The 17,661-nt window shown below is 64.6% G+C and overlaps 3 protein-coding genes across 6 annotated transcripts; 2 read left to right on the plus strand and 1 right to left on the minus strand.

Moving 5' to 3' along the window:
- Nucleotides 1-6: 6 nt before the first annotated feature.
- Nucleotides 7-6,569, plus strand: LOC110365025 (actin filament-associated protein 1-like 2). Of its 3 annotated transcripts, none has more exons than XM_065040920.1 (17): nt 7-188; nt 2,666-2,794; nt 2,873-2,947; nt 3,052-3,128; nt 3,354-3,444; nt 3,520-3,725; nt 3,802-3,981; nt 4,169-4,252; nt 4,519-4,612; nt 4,712-4,929; nt 5,008-5,138; nt 5,287-5,350; nt 5,459-5,555; nt 5,719-5,820; nt 5,927-6,087; nt 6,177-6,287; nt 6,370-6,569. In XM_065040920.1, the coding sequence occupies exons 1-17, from the start codon at nt 173-175 to the stop codon at nt 6,394-6,396; spliced, it is 1,863 nt and encodes a 620-aa protein (XP_064896992.1). In that variant the 5' UTR covers nt 7-172; the 3' UTR covers nt 6,397-6,569. The 3 variants fall into 3 exon arrangements, with proteins under 3 accessions (XP_064896992.1, XP_064896991.1, XP_064896993.1); XM_065040919.1 differs by having other exon boundaries at nt 15-188; nt 5,230-5,350; XM_065040921.1 differs by lacking the exon at nt 7-188 and having other exon boundaries at nt 377-2,794; nt 2,876-2,947; nt 5,230-5,350.
- A 740-nt stretch (nt 6,570-7,309) lies between these two features.
- Nucleotides 7,310-13,960, plus strand: FHIP2B (FHF complex subunit HOOK interacting protein 2B). The gene is made up of 17 exons (XM_065040918.1): nt 7,310-7,442; nt 7,521-7,599; nt 8,397-8,566; nt 9,424-9,528; nt 9,651-9,773; nt 10,226-10,396; nt 10,483-10,679; nt 10,759-10,867; nt 10,946-11,022; nt 11,518-11,707; nt 11,806-11,975; nt 12,056-12,163; nt 12,515-12,605; nt 12,687-12,830; nt 12,947-13,087; nt 13,166-13,266; nt 13,342-13,960. Exons 1-17 carry the CDS (start codon nt 7,398-7,400, stop codon nt 13,445-13,447), a joined length of 2,127 nt encoding a protein of 708 aa, XP_064896990.1. The 5' UTR covers nt 7,310-7,397; the 3' UTR covers nt 13,448-13,960.
- Nucleotides 13,961-14,032: 72 nt separating this feature from the next.
- On the minus strand, nt 14,033-17,383 carry NUDT18 (nudix hydrolase 18). 2 transcript variants are annotated; one of them, XM_065040925.1, is made up of 4 exons: nt 17,278-17,383; nt 15,513-15,682; nt 15,220-15,433; nt 14,033-14,801 (listed from the first exon to the last, which is right to left on the minus strand). In XM_065040925.1, the coding sequence occupies exons 2-4, from the start codon at nt 15,666-15,668 to the stop codon at nt 14,206-14,208; spliced, it is 966 nt and encodes a 321-aa protein (XP_064896997.1). In that variant the 5' UTR covers nt 15,669-15,682; nt 17,278-17,383; the 3' UTR covers nt 14,033-14,205. The 2 variants fall into 2 exon arrangements, with proteins under 2 accessions (XP_064896997.1, XP_005510922.2); XM_005510865.2 differs by lacking the exon at nt 17,278-17,383 and having other exon boundaries at nt 15,513-17,214.
- Nucleotides 17,384-17,661: the final 278 nt, after the last annotated feature.

Consider the following 17,661-nt stretch of genomic DNA (forward strand, 5'->3'; position numbering starts at 1 on the left):
CAGGTCCCTGCAGATGGCGATGGTGCTCCGAGGAGGATGAGGAGCCCTTCCCCGCCTTCCTCCCCCCACGCCCCTGCGCTGGGGACCCGCGGGGCGGGTGCGAACCGAGCCGAGCCGGGCCGGGCCAGCGCTGCCCCGGTCCCGGGGCCGGTCCCGCCGCCATGTGAGCGCCATGGCCCGGCAGAGAGGTACGGGGGTGCAAAAAGGGGGTGCAAGGCTGGGTGTGGGGGGGCGGTACAAGGCTGCAAAAGGGCGGGGGTGCCCAGGGGAGCGTGAGGAGGGTGTGGGTGCTTGCAAAGGGGGTGTGGGAGTGAAAAGGGGGTGCGGGAGGGTGCGAAAAGCGGGGGGCGGGGTGTGGGGGTGCAGGGTGGGAAGGGGTGCAAGGGACAAGGCGGGGGTGTCAGTGTTTGGGGTATCAGTGCAGGGATGGGGTGTTTGGGAGCCACTGAGCACTGTGCATGGTGTGGGGTACCGGGGCTTCCACCAGCGCCCTCCCTGGGGCAATTTGGGGGTGCAGCAGCCCCGGGGGGAGCACCCCCGCCCTGCGGCCGTGGCCCAGAGCCTCCCCGCAGTGACGGGTCACGCTGCGGCCACCAGCAGCTCCAGGCTCGGGGCGGCCTCCAGCTTTTTCTGAGTCATCCCATGCTGGGCGAGAGCCGCCCCGAGCGCTGGAGGGGGGGCCCCGAGATACTGCCCCCTCCGCCTTGCACCCCACGAGGGAGCAGGACTCTAGTCCCTCATTGCACAAACACACGTGGCTGTGGAGTAGATGTGCCAGCCCCCAACCCTCTGGGTGCTGGCATCACCCAGGGCATCCCTTGGGCACCCCTTGGGCACCCCTTTCCTTCCTCCTCCTCCCCCGAGGATGAGGATGGGTCTGGGCTGTCCTGTGGGAGTGGGGCGCTTTGCTAGGAGACCGCTGTATGTTTGGGGGGCGTTTTCCTCCCGCCCTGGAGACCGGGGCAGCTGTTTTTCATCTGGGCTGCCTTTCCCTTGGCCCTGGCAGCTGGTGTAGCCTCAAGGGCGAGGGAGCTCCTGCCTGCTCCACACCGGGCAGTGGGGACAACCGGGCACCCCCAAAACACGGTTCCCTGCCCCACCGAGGGCATCGGGGCCAGCCGGGGGGAGTGCAGTGGGGAGAATGCATCGAGGGCTGGCGGGGGCAAGTGGATGGAGATGTCATTGCCGAGGAATTCAGCCTGGGCGGAGGAGAGAAAGGGAGGGAGAGGAAGAGCCAGGCACACCAGGCACGGGGGCCAGGCCCTGTGGCCCCCCCTCAAGCTCATGCTCTGCCCGCGGGTCCCTTCAGTCAGCCCCAGCCCCCCCATCAGACCCCCAGGGAGCTGGTCTCCCCTTCCCTTCCCTGGTTTCCAGGGAAATCCAGATGTTTGGGCGCAGCTCCGGCATTGCTCAGCCTCGCTGCCCTGCCAGATGTTTCCTCTCCCCCCGGGCAGGGGTGTGTGCTCCCCAGCTAGGGACACCGGGGAGGGGGGACGGTGCTCCCCCCTTGCCAGCATCACTGCAGGGGCTTCTCCCATGTCCCCTGTAACACACATGGAACCGGTGGGCTCCTTCCCCTGCCTGCCCTCGCCTCCCCTGGGGGCTGCTGCTGGTTTTGGGGGTGTGTTACACCCCCACCAGCCCGGAGCGATGCGGGATGCAGGGCATGGGGACACCGGGGTCACCTGGGGAGCCACGGGGCAGCGTCACAGCTGGTGTGGCTCCACTGGGGTTGTCCCTCTTCCAAATGGCAGGAGGGTGATGAGGGCGGGAGGCTGGGAGCGACGTGGGGGAGGCAGTGGGTTTCGACAGTGGGTCTGCGATGTTTCATCCCAGCTGGGAGCAGGGAGCGGAGCCCGGAGTGCCGGAGCAGAGCAACACAAACCACTTCCAGATGCACGGCAGAAGGAGCTGGGGGGAGGCGGGCAGCGACCCGGGGGGACCGGGGGCATCTGCCCGCTCCTGCGGTGGCAGCCGGGGGTGCCCAGGATGAGGGGGCTCTGTAGCTGCAGGGTGAGGGGTATGCGTGGTCCTGTTCTGCCTCCTGCTCCTCCAGCACAGCAGGGAACACCTGCACAGACCCAGAGTTGATGGGACCTTCTCTATGTGCCCGGAGCCCTTTGGGTCTCCCCCATCTCTGGGGACCGTGGGATGGGGACAATGCTGCCCCATCCCACTGCAGGACTGAGGAGGCACAAAGCAGCTTCTTGTCCCATTCCATCCCTGGCACAGCGGGGTTGTGGTCCCCAGTCTGCCCTCGAATGAATGCTCAGCATTTTCTTCATGCCTGGAGCAGCCTTCATCAGCTGCTCCCATGTGCTATACCTCCTCCTCCTCATCATCATCCTCCTCCTCCGCCCCAGCATGGAGGAGCAGCACGTTGGGCTGCCCAGCGCATCCCCTCGCCCAACCGGGAACAAACCCGCTCTGTGAGTGCACACAGAGGGGCCTTCAGCGGTGCCCGTCCCCCCTCCTCATCCTCCCCCGGCACCCCAAGCCCATCAATAGTAGGATTGTGCGGAGCTGGGGCAGGTGCCCGGAGTGGGGGCACAGGGCACGTAACCCCCACGTCTGCTCAGCATCAGAGAGCCCCCCAGCCCTGCCCAGCGTGGCAGGGGACAGGCATCCCTGGCAGGGTGCGGTGGCACATCCCTGTCCCCTGCAGACCTGGACAAGCTGCTGTCGGACCTGCGGTCCTTCCTGCTCATCCTGGACCGGGAGAGCCTCAGCGCTGCGGCTCGGGCCAAGAAGAAGTCGGTGGCTGATCTCCTGTCGCGGCTGCAGAGCCCCTCGTGTGAGTGCGGGTCCGCGGGCGGGGGGACAGGGTGGTCCCTGGTTGGTGCAGGGCTGTGACCGGGCACTCACCCCGCAGCAGAGGATGCAGAGTACATGATCATGCGCTGCCTCTCGCCCTCCCCGGGGACCCCGCAGGGCCGGGCCAGCTCAGGTGAGTCTCGCTCTGATCCACACCCCGTCTCGTCCTGCATGGCCAGGGGTGCCCGGCTCCTTGCTGACCCCACACACCGCGGCCCATCCTGCTTTTCTCCCCAGGAACCAGGACAGGGGATGCAGCGGGAGGGAGAGCCTGCGAGTGCCGCCCAGCCAGCACCCTGAGCCTGCACGGAGGGGTAAGGGGGCAGCGGATGGATGGGGGATGCTGGGGGCTCGGGCAGGGGATGGAACAGGAGAAGGGGACCCTGTGGTCAACCCTGCGCTGCAGCCTTGCTTGTAAAGGGATCTGGCTGGGAGATCCCTGTGCTGCTGCCAGCTCCAGGCAGAGCCCCCCAGCTCTGAGGGACCCCAAGAGGTTCACCCCGGGGGCAGCAATTTCAGAGCACCCCTCCCCTCCCCAGAGCAAGGTGCTGCGTGTCCCGCCCTCCCCACCAGCCGACAACTCCTATGAAGATGCCGAACCCCTCAGTTCCAGCAGATGCACCGGCTCTGGTGAGCAGCACCCCACCGTGCCCCCCCCGCAGCACCCCCGTCCCCCCATCACCATGACACCGTCCCGGCTCTCAGGCGGCACCGACACCGACAGCAGCCACTACGAGTCTTACGAGGAGGATGAGGATGGTGTGACCGACCGTGCCCACTACCTGCGGCGACCACTAGATGCCGAGCCCCCCGGCCCCCCCGAGGCGCAGCTCTGCGGGTTCCTCTGGAGGAAGCGCTGGCTGGGGCGGTGGGCGAAGCAGCTTTTCATTGTCCGGGAGCATGTGCTGCTGGTGAGAGGCTGGAGAAGGAGGGATGGAGTGGGGAGAAGGGTCCCCGAGCTCTGCTGACCCCCCCATGCCTCCGCAGGGCTTCAGGTGTGCTGCTGACCCTCAGCCTGTACTGGAGCTGGACCTGCGTGGCTGCCGCGTCACCTACAAAGCCAAGCGCGGCAAGAAGATGCCACACGCCCTGAAGGTGACAGGGACGGCGGGTGAGATGCTGGTCATCGGCTTCCAGAGCCGGCAGCAGGCTGAGGACTGGAGGAAGGTTTGGAGGTGTTGCAGCCTGGCAGAGCTCTGCGTGGGCAGGAAAAATGGGGGCACAGCCATGCTGGGGTGCTCCCAAGGTGGCTGGGGACCTTGCCATCTGTCCCCAGCTCCTCTCCCGTCCTGGGGATGCCTGGAGCCCCGTTTGGTGGGGGAGGAGCAGCTGCAGCTCTCCTGTCTGTCTGCAGGTGATTGAAGAGGTGAGCAGCAATGCCCCGAGCGGGCTGGCAGCCATCAGTGTCCCAGCGTCACCCTCCACAAGGCTCAGCAGGGTGAGCCAGTTGTCCCCCCCCCGCCCAGGACACCCAGGTGCATGGGAAAGGAGCTGCTTGGGGTGTCAAGAGTCCATCCCAATTCCCCGTTCTGCCGTCCCCCTTGGGTGATGCTGGGGAGGGTTGCACAAGGTTAACGGTTGGGTTCAATGATCTTGAGGGTCTCTTCTAACCAAAATGATTTTATGATCGCCTTGGGGTGGGGGTCAGCGTGCAGGGGGCTTAAAGCCTGGGGAGGATAGGTCTCTCTGGATCTCCATTCTCAGGCTGCCAGGTCCCAGCTTTTCAAGGAAGAGGAGGAGGATTGCTCGCAGCAGAGCGCTGCCCGCAGCCCCCGGCCTGGCGAGGATGCTAAAGGAGGTGCGGTGCATTAGGGACCGGGTGAGGGAGTGTCCGTGCACCCCGTGTCCCTGAGGGGGTGTCCCTGACGGGGTGTCCCTGACAGGGGTGTCCCCGCAGGGTTCCTGGCGGTGCGGCTGCGGGGCCGCTGGCAGCGGCTGTGGTGCGCGGTGCGGCAGGGAGCCCTGCGCATGTTCCCCGAGCCCGGCGCTGCCCAGCACCCCGTCTGCGCCCTGCGCCTGGACGGCTGCCAGGTCCACCCGGGAGCGGCTGCGGGCTCCCCCCAGCACCTCCGCATCCGCATCGCCCAGCGGGGCCGGGAGCTGGCCCTGCTGCAGGTGAGCAACCCCCGTGGTACCCCTGCATCCCTCGCCAAAGGGGGACCTGCTGAGCCCGGACCCCCTGCCACACACCAGACCCGTTCGGATGAGGAGAGGGAAGCCTGGCTGAAGACCCTGCGGGCCAGGGGAGGAGAGGAGCCAGCCAGTGACAGCCCCTGCACTGACACCCCCAAGCTGGGCGATGCCAGCAGCTGCACCACTGCAGGGTAAGGAGATGCTGGCCAGGACATGGCCAGCTCCATCCCTCCCGCTTCGCCACAGGGCTGCGGGCAGGAATGAGACCCCTCCTGCTCGCAGGGGGCTGCTGCTGCGCCGTGTCCCGGCCCCCAACGCCTACATGGATGACCCATTCAGGCAGCACCCGCCAGCCGAAGCCCCCAAGCATCTCTACTCCAACATGGAGCGGCTACAGCAGCTGGTAAGCATTGCTGATGCATCTTTCCCACCCCACACAACCCCCAGGGTGAGGAGGATGGGCTCCCACCATCCATTTGCCCACGGGCTTCTTCTGGGCTTCCCTCTGCAGCAGCAGAGCTTGGACCGAGCAGCACACGGGCAGCGCAAGAGACCCGTGTCCGCGGTGCCCACCGGTGCCGGCAGCAGCGCCCTGCCTGCGCAGGCAGGTGAGCAGAGGCTGGGTGCTCCATCCAGGGGATCAGCGGGGTCCCCACGTGCACCCCAGCCCCATGTGCTGGGATGGAGTTTGCAGTGGCTGTGACCACGGTGTTGTGCCATGATTCCGCTGCTGTTCCGCTTGAGCATCCTTCCTCTGCCCTTCCTCCCCAGCATCAGCAGCAGCAATCCGGGGCAAGGATCTCTCCCGGTCCCAACGCACCCTGACGCTGCCCGAGAGGAAAGGGACTCGGGATGGGCTGGATATCCTCATCGGTAGGACCGTAGAGGGGCTCTGCCTCTGTGCTGGGGGTTGCCTGGCTCTTTGCTGAGCAAACAGCGGGGTTGGGGGGTACCTGCAGTGTCCCCACTGTCCTTGCAGGGAAGAGAGCTTTCCCCAAGCTGGAGGAGAAGGTGGGGCAGCTGGAGAGGGCCTGCCGCGTGAAGGGCAGGCTGAAAGCCGGCTCCGAGATGAACCTGCTGGCCATTGGCAAGTCCCTGAAGGGCCACATTGCTGCCACCGCCAGCTCGGCTGGCTCCGAGGTGAGGGGGACACCGGGGACGGGCTGGAGGGAGCGTGAAGGATTTGGGCAGGCAAGCATCACCCTCTTTCCACTCTGGTTTTCTGGCAGGGTTCGTTCCTCACGCCGCTGTTGAAGCGCACCATGTCGGCCAAGAGCGCCCTGAAGCCAACTCCATCCCCAGCCATCGTGGAGAAGGGCAGCGTGCTGCAGAAGAGAAAGGTGGGAGCTGCATGGGGTGAGGGTGATTCGGGTACCACCGGGACACGGGGGGGGTTGACCACCCATCTCGGCCCCTTTCCAGGAGTGGGAGATGAAGGCTGCAATGTGACCAGAGCTATGGCATCCCCGTGTTGGACCGGGCATCTCTCAGCAGAACAGGCTGCACGTGGATCGTGCAGGACCAGCCTGGTATCTGGGTTTTTTAACCATCAGTATCGATACTACACCTACACACATCTATTTTTTATATCTATATCTATATTAAAATACATATAAACTCTCCGCCTGTGGGTTCCTGGTTTCTCTGGCGTGAGGGCTGGGGGGCGACGAGCTCCTCATGGACTCGCTGCCTTCTTGTCTGTCCCGGCAACTTGATTTTGGGGCACAAAGTGCTCAGTTCCAACCTTGCGAGCCGCCAGCTCTGTCCCCAGTCAAAACGGTGCAACAGCAGCACCCCATTCCTGCCGGGGACACCCATTTGCAGGGGTGGGTGCAGATGGACCCTGGAAGAGCAACTGGGGGGGACATTCAGAGTTGGGGGGCTGCTTGGAGCATCTAATTGCACCTTCCCTGGAGTCGGCAGGACACGGGCTGGGCCCTGGGCCATTTTCGGGCAGCTGTGTTTGTCTTGGCTTGGTTTTAATTGTAGAAACTTTGGGTTTGTTAGGGATTTAAAACAACAACAAAAATACACTGTAAAACTTGGCTTCTATGGGGTTGTGCCGCTGGAAAGGTGAACTGGGGGGGGGGTCTGTCCCCATCTCAGTGTGATGTATGGATGGGGGTTATTGCAAAGGGTCTGTTCCCCCACTCCGTGCTCCCCCTCAGAGCAATTTTAGGGCTGAGGGACCTTTGCAACCCCCTCCACCCCCCCAATCCATCTCCCTCCCGACCCCCCAGCTCCCCCAACCCCGCCGGCGCCCGGAGCCGGAGCGGAGCCGCCGGGGGGAGGAACCGCGGTCCGTCCCCCCCCCCGCCCCGCCCGGCGCCGGGCGGAGCCACCGCAACGGGGCGGAGCGCGGCGGGATCGGGCCCGGGAGCGCCGCCGGGACCGGGGCCGGTACCGGTACTGGGGGGGGGCGGGGGGTCGGTGCAGGGGGGTGTACAGCCATGCTGAGCCGTCTGGGCGCTTTGCTGCAGCAGGCGGTGGAGACGGTGAGTGGGGACCGGGGGTGGGGGACACGGTGGGACCGGGGGGGGGTTCCGTGCACCCCTGACCCCCGGTGTGCGCAGCGGGAGCCCAGCGTGGACCTGCTGGAAGCTTTCACCGAGCACTGGAAGGGCATCACCGGCTACTACCTGGAGGCTACGGGTGAGTGGGGTGCGGGGAGAGGGTCCCTGTGCCTTGGGGTGGGGTGAGAATGAAGTCCCCATGGGGTCCCCATGTCCTGGGAGAGGGTCCCTGTGCCTTAAGATGGCCTAGAAATGGCCTAGAAATAAGGTCCCTGTGCCCAGGGTAGGGGTGTCTATGCCCTGGAACAGGACCCTGTGCCCAGGGTGGGAGTCCCCATGCCCCGAGAATGGACCCCGTGCAGTAGCAAAGCACCACGCCGACCCTAATGCACTGTGGTTGAGCTGGCATGCGAAGTTTTGGTGTGGGACACGCATTCCCATACCCCAGGAGGACTTATCCAGCCAAATACTTGGCCCTGCCTAGCCCCGACCCCCCTGCACACCAATGGGGTCAGCGCAGGGTTTGGGTGGGTGTGTATTTTCCTGGGAGCGATTGCAGGTTGGGGCACGTCCCCGTCCGGGAGCACTAAAAGCAAGGTCTGCAGAACTTCAGCCTTGTCCCGGCAGCATCTCGGCCCTTCCCCCTTGCTCCCTGCTGCCCATTCCCGCCCTGGGCTGTGGTGGCGGGTCCCCCAGCCCCCCGGTCCGGCTGGGGGGACAGTGGGCAGCTCGCTAGGCCACGGGCGGAAGGAGCAGCCTCGAGTGCTGCTGGGACTCCCCATCACATTGCCATCTAGCGTCGTCCCCGCCGACAGCATGGGAGCTGCATTCTGGGCCAGCACGGCTCGGGGTGCCGCTGGCGAGCACCCCAAATTCACCCCTAGGCTCCCTTCATGGGGGGGGTCACGCCACAGCCCCCGATTCTTGTGTCTGCAGACGAGAGCGTCCTCGCCAGACAGACGGACATCCCCTGGCGCCTCAAGCAGATGCTGGACATCCTGGTGCACGAGGAGAAGCAGCGCCCAGCCGGGGAGGCTGGTCCGTGCCTGGAGTACCTGCTGCAGCACAAGGTCCTGGAGACCCTCAGCACCCTGGGCAAGGCGGAGGTGGGTGTAAAATCATAAAGAAAACCACTTTTTGGGGGGCGACCCCCTTTGCTGCAGCACCCGCAGCCTTTTCCAGCTGCTTTGCATGCTGTTGCTCTGTAATTTTAATTTCAAAGCTCTTCTAGCTGGGCGATGAGTTCATAGAGTGTGAGCTGCTTGGGGTGCTTGTTTTTTTTTGGGGGGGGGCTGGCTTGCTTAGTTTAAGATCCCTATGGGGATCCTTTCTGCTGTTCCTGCAAATGTCCCTTGTCCCCCATCGCATCCCTGCGTGTGTATTTTTCACACCAGCACAGCTGGTGCGTTGCTGCTGGGGTTTGCAGGACGAGGTGTTTTTAGACAGCTCCCTCTTAAACCAAATATTGCCCAAATATAATGGCTCTGCTGTTACTTTGTTGCTAATTATAATGAGGATCCCTATAAACAGCCTTATATTGAGACATAAATAAATGCTAGTGTAGAATTGGCTTCAGAAACAGGTGCTGGCCCTTCTGTGGCGCTGAGGATTTGGGTTTCTGGGGTGCTGGTCTTTAACTCCCCATCTCTAGTGCTGTAGCAATGGGAAAGGGGAATGAATCCCCCTGGTTTTATTCTCTGCAAGAGAGCTCAACTTAGAGATTTCAGTCCCTAATTGCTAAGGGGAGAGGAGCCTGGGGCAGGTAGGAGGTCCTGGGGGGTCCATGGGCCCTTTTGCATCATTTTGGGGGAGCAAAACCAGGATCTCTGCTGAAGGTGTTCTTGCAAAATACCCACATGACTGCTGGGTGACCTGGCAAGCAATTTGGGGAAATTACAGTGTAATTAGGTACCCAAACAGGTAACTGGGCTCTCGCTGATGCCTCTCCCCATCTCTTTCACAGTACCCCCCTGGGATGAGGCAGCAGGTCCTCCTCTTCTTCACCCGGGTGCTGGGCCAGGTGCAGCACCCGCTCCTGCACTACCTCAACGTGCACCGCCCGGTGCAGGTGAGCTCGGGGTGGGCGTGGGGGGGTCCCGGCTGGCGATGCCGCATGTTGGGGTTGGCTGCATCCCTTCCCAAGCCTGCGGAGCAGCCCCCAGCCCCGCATCCCGCTCCCTGCCCCGCCAGAAGCTGCTCCAGCTCAGCAGCGACCGCCTGGGCTGTGGTACAGAGAAGGAGGAGGTGCAGTTCGCCGCCGTCCTCTGCGCCAAGATCAAGCAGGATCCCACCCTGCTGGCGTACATCCTGGAGGTGAGCAGCTCCCGGAGATGTTGGGGGATATTTGTGGGGTTTGGCTCGTTTAATTGAGCTTTTTCACCTGCTTTGCAGCTCCAGCCCCACTGCAAATCTCCACGGGGCGAGTGGGAGGAAGGTAGTGGCTGAGATGCTTGTTTGGGGACTGACTTGTTGCAATAGGACAAGGGATGATGGTTTTAAGTTAAAGGAGGGGAGATTTAGGTCAAATAGAAGAAATTATTGCCCCTGAGGGTGGTGAGAGCCCAGCCCGAGTTGGCCAGAGAGGTGGTGGATGAACCATCCCTGGAGACATCCCAGGCCAGGCTGGACGGGGTCTGAGCAACCTGAGCTGGTGAAGATGTCCCTGCTCATGGCAGGGGGAAAAGACTAAATTACCTAAAAATGTCCTTTCCAACCCCCAAAATTCTATGATTCTACGATGCTTTGCTGCTCCTCTTCCTCTCCAGGGCAAGAGCATCCTGAACGGGAGGAGAGCCCCGGAGCTGCCGGCCAGCCCTGTGGAAGAGTGTGCAGAGCATCCCGCGGGTACCACCACCGGGTCCCCCCCAGCCGAGCCCTCCCCGCCACGGAGGGACAGCAACCTCGTCACCTCCCTGCTGGGGCTGTGCAAGAGCCAGGTATGGGGGCGAGGGCTGACAAGGAGGGGGCGGAGGGCACCGCCGGTTGTGTGACACCACTCGTCTCCTCCTCCTCCTCCTCGCAGAAGAGCAGGGTCGCGCTGAAGGCTCGGGAGAACCTGCTGTTGCTCGTGGGGCTCGCCCAGGAGGCGGCTGCTGCCCGCCTGGTGCGGAGCAGCGCCCTGTGCCCGCTGCTCACCGAGCACCTCTGCGACCTCTACAGCGCCGTGCCCCCCGGCACCGACCCCGCCGATGTCCTCGCCACAGGCAGGGCGAGCTGGAGGTGAGGTGGGCAACACACAGGGTGGTCCCCAAGCGCCGCCGAGGGTTTGTCACAGCCCCGCATCCTCCACCCCGCTTAGGTCGCAGGGTGACAGCGCCGGCGATGGGGTTTTCCCAGGGAAGGAGGGCCTGGATGCTTTTTTCGGCTGGCTGGATTACCTCGATGAGCTGGTGATGGGTGCCCACCCGGTAAGGAGCACCCAGCGCCGTGCAGAGCAGGGTGGCCACAAACCCGCCACACGGCTCAGCTTCTGCTGTCACCCGCAGGTTGTGGCAGATGCCATCGCCGAGGCCGTGGATGAGAAGTTTTTCCAGGGCGTCCTGCAGCCGCGGCTCCTGCAGATGTGAGTGTCCCAGGTGCCAGAGAGGAGATCGGGAGCGCTTCTCTCTCTAGGAGCCCCTTGGGGCTGGGACTGCGGGGTTCCCCTTGCCTGCAGCTCCTTTTTCATAGAATAGAATCATATAGAATCATTTTTGTTGGAAAAACCCCTCAAGATCGAGTCCGAGCATCCCCCACCCCTGGCACTGCCCCATGTCCTGAGAACCTCACCTCCATCTGTCCAACCCTCCAGGGATGGTGACTCCAGCACTGCCCTGGGCAGCCTGTTCCAATGCCCCACAGCACTTTTGGGAATAAATTATCCCAAATTTCCAACCTCAGCCTCCCCTGGCACAACTTGGAGGCTGTTTCCTCTCATCCTGTTGCTTGTTCCTTGGGAGATGAACCCCCCTCCAGGTCTCCCCCCAGCCTCCTGTTCTACTTTTTCCCCACTGTGAGATGCTGTGATGCCGTCTCAGGACAGCAGCATCCCCTCCTGTGCCCTCCTCATCCCCGGCAGGTCCGAGCTCACCGTCCTCAGCGCCACGGCCATGCTGACGGGCACGGTGCGGCAGATCCGCGCCCCCCCGCTGCTTCATCGCCTCGTCCTCTTCCTCCTGGGGCCGGACCAGCACCCTGAAACCCCAGGCGACACCCCCCACCCTCTGCGCACCCAGCTCATCGACCGCTGCAACCACCTCTCCGACGAGGTAAGCCCTGTTTTTGGGGGGGGTCACACATACACAGAGGGGCGATGCGGGGGGGACGGTGGTGGTCTCACCCCCCCCACCTTTCCATGCTTTGACAGATCAGCCTGGCCAGCCTGCGGCTCTTCGAAGAGCTCCTGCAGAAGCCCCACAAGCACGTGGCGCACAACCTGGCGCTCAGGAACCTGGAGACAAGGAGCTACCTGCAGCGCGGCCCCCCCGCGCCCGAGGAGCGCGGACCCCCCGAGGCAGACCCCGATGAGGATGGACTGTGAGCGCTGGGGGTTCCAGGGCAGGGTGAGGGGTGCCCACCCCACTGGTGCACCCCCGGCTAATGCACTGGCCCCGCAGGGACCTGGAAGAGGATCCGTATTTCACCGATGGGTTCCCAGATGCTGGATTTGGGATGATGAAGAAGTCCCCGTCGGGGAAGGGGCATGTGAGCGAGGTGGTCAGCAGGTAGGGATTTGCATCCCACTTCTGCATACTGCTTCCTCATCCTGCTTCCCATCCCACTTCCCCTTTCCAAATCCTGTTCCTCTTCCCATTGTTTCCCCATTCCGCTTCCCCATCCCTCTTCCCATTGTTTCCCCATCCCTCTTCCCATCCTGCTTCCCCATCCCTCTTCCCATTCCGCTTCCCATCCTTCTTCCCCATCATCTCTCCTCCCCACCTCTCTTCCCCATCCCTCTTCTCCATCCTGCTTCCCCATCTCTCTTTCCCATTCTGTTTCCCCATCTCTCTTTCCCATTCTGTTTCCCCATCCCTCTTCCCATCCCTCTTCCCCATCCCTCTTCCCCTCTCCCCCAGCTTCCTCTGCCTGGTCCCCGAGGAGGCTAAGACGTCCTCGTGCATGGAGGAAGGTGGCTACGACACCTACGTGCACGACGCCCTGGGCATGGTGAGTGGCTTGTGGGGGGGTCCCCATCCCCGGTGGCACCAGCCCTGACTCTGGCTGTCACCCACTGTCACCCCCCGGCAGGTCCAGGCATGCCGTGCCAGCGCGGCCCCATGGGGGTGGCCGCTGTCCCCCCGGCCCCTCGACACCTGCCACCCCGAGGTGACATTTTACGAGGGACACTTCCTCAAGGTGCTGTTTGACCGGATGACCCGGATCCTCGACCAGGTATGGGGAGGCCAGGCGAGATATACCTGGGGTCCCTACTGCCCCTTGGTGTGGCTGGGGGGGCTTTCACCCCCAAAGCGCTGCCTGGACCCACCAATGGAACATCCCCCCCCCAGCCCTACAGCCTGAACCTGCAGGTGACATCGGTGCTGTCGCGCCTGGCCGCGCTGCCCCATCCCCACCTCCACGAGTATCTGCTGGACCCCTACCTCAACCTGGCCCCCGGCTGCCGCTCGCTCTTCTCCGTCCTTGTCAGGGTAATGTCACCTGCTGGGTGCGGGGGGAATGGGGACACCCTCCCCGAAATGGGACCTGACTTTTCCCTCCCCGTGCAGGTGATGGGGGACCTGATGCAGCGGCTGCAGCGGGTGCCCCAGTTCAGGGCGAAGCTGCTCCTGGTGCGCCGGCAGCTCCTGGGGCTGGTACCTGGGGAGCAGTAAGTGCTGGGGGGGCACGGGATGGGGGGGTGTACCCCACAGAGCCCCCCCTCCCATTGCTCGTATCCCCCCAGGATGGACCACACGATGCTCTTCAAAGGGGTGGTGGTGCTGGAGGAGTTCTGCAAGGAGCTGGCTGCCATTGCCTTGGTCAAGGGACCGCCGGAGGGGCCCCCCTGATCTGCACCCCCCACCCTAAAGCACCCCCTCTTTGGCTGGGCTGCGGTGACCAGGTGGCCCTGCTGGGACCAGAATGTCCCCAAGAGCCGGGCACGGCGGTGGCAGCCTGGGAAGGACACTGGCACAGAGGAAGAGGAGGCACAGAGTCCTTCACCAAGCGGGAGGTGATGCCACCTCCCCCGGGCAGGACGCAGCCCCTTGGGGTGCAAAGTGTTTCCTCGTGGGTGGTGGGTTCCTGTTCCCCCCCGCCCTATGTCAGAGCTGCCCCCTGAGCCCCCCCTGACCTCAAACGGGGTTTTTTTGGCAATAACGGGCGGCACATGCGCGGTGCTGTTCTGCCCCCGCCTAGGCTACAATAACTTAATCGTTTCCCCGGTTCTCCAGCACGGGGGGGTGCATTTGTGTGTGTTTGTGGCTCCTGCCTGGCAGGGATGGTGCCCCCAACCAGGCACTGCATCCCCTGGGTGATGGGACTCTGGTACAATAAAGCTGTGAGCTCAGCTGTGCCATTGATACTGTGCCCGTCCCCTTTCTCAAACAGACCCCAAAACCTGTCCCCCAACACTTCAACCACAGCCACGTGGATGCAAGATGCAGCAACCAGGTTTATTTCTGCTCCGGGTGGCTCTCAGCCTCCCCTACCCCAAAACATGCCTCCAGCAACAGGCAGCACATCCCAGGGGTCTCACCTTTGGCAAAGCAAGCAGGACCCCTGGCCACGTGTCCCCATCGGTCCACCCATGCCCAGAACCCGGGCACTAGCTGCGGATGGGCACAGTGGCCGCAGCACGGAGCCGCTGCAGGATCCGTCCCCTCCTGCTCCCCTCCTCCACCTGCCACCAGCGAAAAGCGGGGTCCCGGGGCTCGGGGGGGGCACCCCCGGGGCTGCTGGATGGGATGCTCAGCACAACATTGAAGCAAATCCCATCAGCCCCCCCAGGACCCCCAGCCTGGTGCTGCAGCCCCAGCAGCCCCAGGGGTCCCGGGGAGGAATCCAGGGGCAGGCAGCCCCCCAGCAGCTGCAGCACAGGCCGGCGCAGACCCCCCCGCAGCTCGGATGGGGACGTGCCACAAACCACCACAGGCAGGTGGGGAGTCCCGGCCGTGGCCAGCAGCACCCAAACGTCCCCGGTGTGGTTGGTGAAGGCCACCAGGAGCCGCAAGCAGAGCGGGGTGCAGGGTAGGTCCCGCGGCAGCGTGGCGGGGTGCGGGGGGCTGCGGCGATAGCGGGCGGCCAGGTCCAGCAAGGGCAGGATGTCGGGGGCTCGCAGGGGCAGCGCACGGGGGTCCCCAGGCCACCATGTGGCTTGTAGGGACTCGGCGTCAGCCTCCTCCAGGGTCTTCAGGGTCCCACCTGCGGGCAGAGAGGTGGCAGGGGACACTGATGCCCTGGTGTGGGGGGCACAAGGGACAGTGGTACTGGGATGGCAGGGGGGTGCTGGAGCCTGGTCATGGGGTGGTGAGAGCACTGAGGCCCCAGCGTGGCGACAACAGGGGACCGTGAGACCCCAGCACAGGGCTTGTGGTGGGATGCCAGTACTGGTGCTGGCAGGGGATGCTGATGTCCTAGTACAAGGCTTACAAGTGATGTCAATGCCGTGGGACAAAGGTGGCAGGGGATGCCAAAGCCCATTGTGGGGCTGGCAGGGGACATCAGTGACCAGTCAGGGGGGTGGCAGGGGACACCGATGCCCCAGCACGGGGCTGGCAGGGGATGCTCCAGGTAAACCACATCCCGCAGCCCCTCAGAGCACCCAAAGGCACAGACGCACCGGTGGGACGTGCAAGGAAGGCGAAGCGGATCCAGGACGGTCCCCTCTCCTCCAGCGCCAGCAACGTGACGGCTTCGCACTCCAGCCCCGTCTCCTCCTTCACCTCCCTCCGCATGGCGGCCACGATGCTCTCACCGGGCTCCATCCTCCCCGCCGGCAGGTACCACGTCCCGCGGCACTCGGGTTTCGCCTCCTGCACCAGCAGCACCGCGTCCTGCGGGGACACAGAGGGGATGGGTGGGCACCGGGTGGCACCGGCGTGGGGGTCCCGTGGGGCTGCGGGGGTGCCTCACCTCCTGGTTGAAGAGCACGGCCAGGACGACGTAGCACACATTCCTCCCCAGGCGGATGGGGCCGGTGGAGGGGGGGGCACCCTCCAAACTCACCCCCACGTCCCAAGCATCGCCCCCCAGTACCGCATCCAGCTCCGCCGCCGGAGCATCCCCCATGGGGGTCCCGCAGGCTGGACGGGGAGATGAGTGGGGTGGCAGCACCCTCAAGCATCCACTCAGGGAGTCGCAGGGTTTTGGGGGGGGGAGGGCACCCCCCAGACATGCAGGCGGGGGGACAGTGAGACCCGGCGCTGGCTGGGCTGGAGAAGGCGGTGAGGGAGGGGGTCAGGCGTTTGCGGGGTGCAGGGGGGGGTGCAATGCGGGAAGGGGTCTCCCAGCAGCTGCGGGATGCTGGGGGGGACAGGCTTGCTGGACTGGGGGACATGGAGGGGTGTGTAAGAGGGGAAGGACCTGCTGGGCTGGGGGGGCACGTAGCAAGGGAAGAGCTCGGTGGCCTTGGCGATGCAGGGGGGGGTGCAATAGGGGAAGGGTCTGCTGGACTGGGGGACAGCCAGGGGGGCGCAGGAGGGGAAGGGCTGGCTGGACTGCAGCGCGTAGGAAGGGAAATAATACTGGAAGGGGTCGCTAGGCTTGGGGAGGCGGGGGGGGCTGCGGTAGTGGAAGGGCTTGCTGGACTGGGGGAGGCATGGGGGGGCACAATAGGGGAAGGGGCGGCTGGACTGCAGGGTGTAGAGGGGGCTGTAGGGGAAGAGCTCGCTGGATTTGGGGATGCGGGGGGGGCTGCGGTAGGGGAAGGGCTGGCTGGACTGCACGACGCACGGGAAGCTGAAATACGTGAAGGGTTTACTGGACTGGAGGAGGGAGGGGGGAAAGGGGCGGCTGGACTGGGGGATACTGGGGGGAAAGGGGCGGCTGGATTGGGGGATACTGGGGGGAAAGGGGCGGCTGGACTGGGGGATGCCCGGGGTGGGGTAGGAGAAGGAGTCGCTGGGCTGTGGGGTGCAGGGGGGGCTGGCCCAAGGGCAGGAATCGGCAGGCTGGGGGGGCCAGGGGGTGCTGGACTGCAGGGCGCTATAGGGGAAGGGCTGGTCGGAGTATGGGGCGCATAGGGGGAAAGGCGCGGGGGGCTGCGGGGTGCAGGGGGGCGAGCTGGGCTGCAGGGTGCAAGAGGGGGGGTAATGCCGTGGGGTGCAAATGGGTGGCTGGGGGGGCACCGAGAGGCGCAGCAGCAGCAAAGGGCTCGCAGGAGAGGTGCGCTAGGGCGAGGGTTTGGGGGGTGCAACAGCAGAATGATTTAGGGGGCTGCAAGGGTGCGATGAAGCAGGGTTTGGGGTGCAAGGGTTTGGGGAGCTGTGGGGTGCAATGGGGAAAGGTTTGGAGTGCAATAGGAAACAGGTTTAGGGGGCTGCGAGGTGCAACAGAGCAGGGGTTGGGGTGCAATAAGTGGAGGGTTTGGGGGGCTGCAGAGTGCAACGGGTCAGAATTTGAGTGCAATAGGGGAAGGGCTTGGGGAGGCTGCGGGGTGTAGCGGCGCAGGGTTTGGGGTGCAACAGAAGGGTCCGCGGGGTTGCAGGTTGCAACGGGGAGCGGCTTGGGGTGCAATGGGGAACGGTTCCGGGGGCTGCACGGTGCAATACGGGAAAGGCGGGGGTGTGCAGCAGGGGAAGGGCCCGGGGGTGCAGGAGGGGAGGGTCGGGGTGCAGGGAGGGGGGCGCAGGGACCCTGCAGCCCCCCCGACCCAGCGCGCATGCGCCGAAAGACTCACCGCGTCCCGGCGCTCCGCCGCGCGGCCCCGCCCATCCCGCTCGCCGCTTTATTGGTCACCGCGCCACGCCAGCTCGCTTTCCATTGGCTAGCCGTGACGCCACGCCCCCGCAGGGCTGCGGGGCGGGGCTTGTTTTTAAAGGGGCCGGAGAGGGCGCGTGATGCGGAGGGCGTGGCGCGCGCGGAAGGGGATGATGCTAATTGCGCGCTGCTAATTGCGTGGTGCCCGTTGCACGGTGCTGATTGCGCGGCCGCTGGTGCCTCTCCCGCAGCACACGTGGCTCTGTGCAGCGCAGGGTGCATATTGCACAGTGCGTGGGGCGCTGTGAAGGTGGAACAGCCCATTTTCCCCCCATTATCCTTAGGGCAGAGCAATTCCCCATCC

Source organism: Columba livia, chromosome 25, assembly GCF_036013475.1.
Source record: "Columba livia isolate bColLiv1 breed racing homer chromosome 25, bColLiv1.pat.W.v2, whole genome shotgun sequence".
NCBI lineage: Eukaryota > Metazoa > Chordata > Aves > Columbiformes > Columbidae > Columba > Columba livia.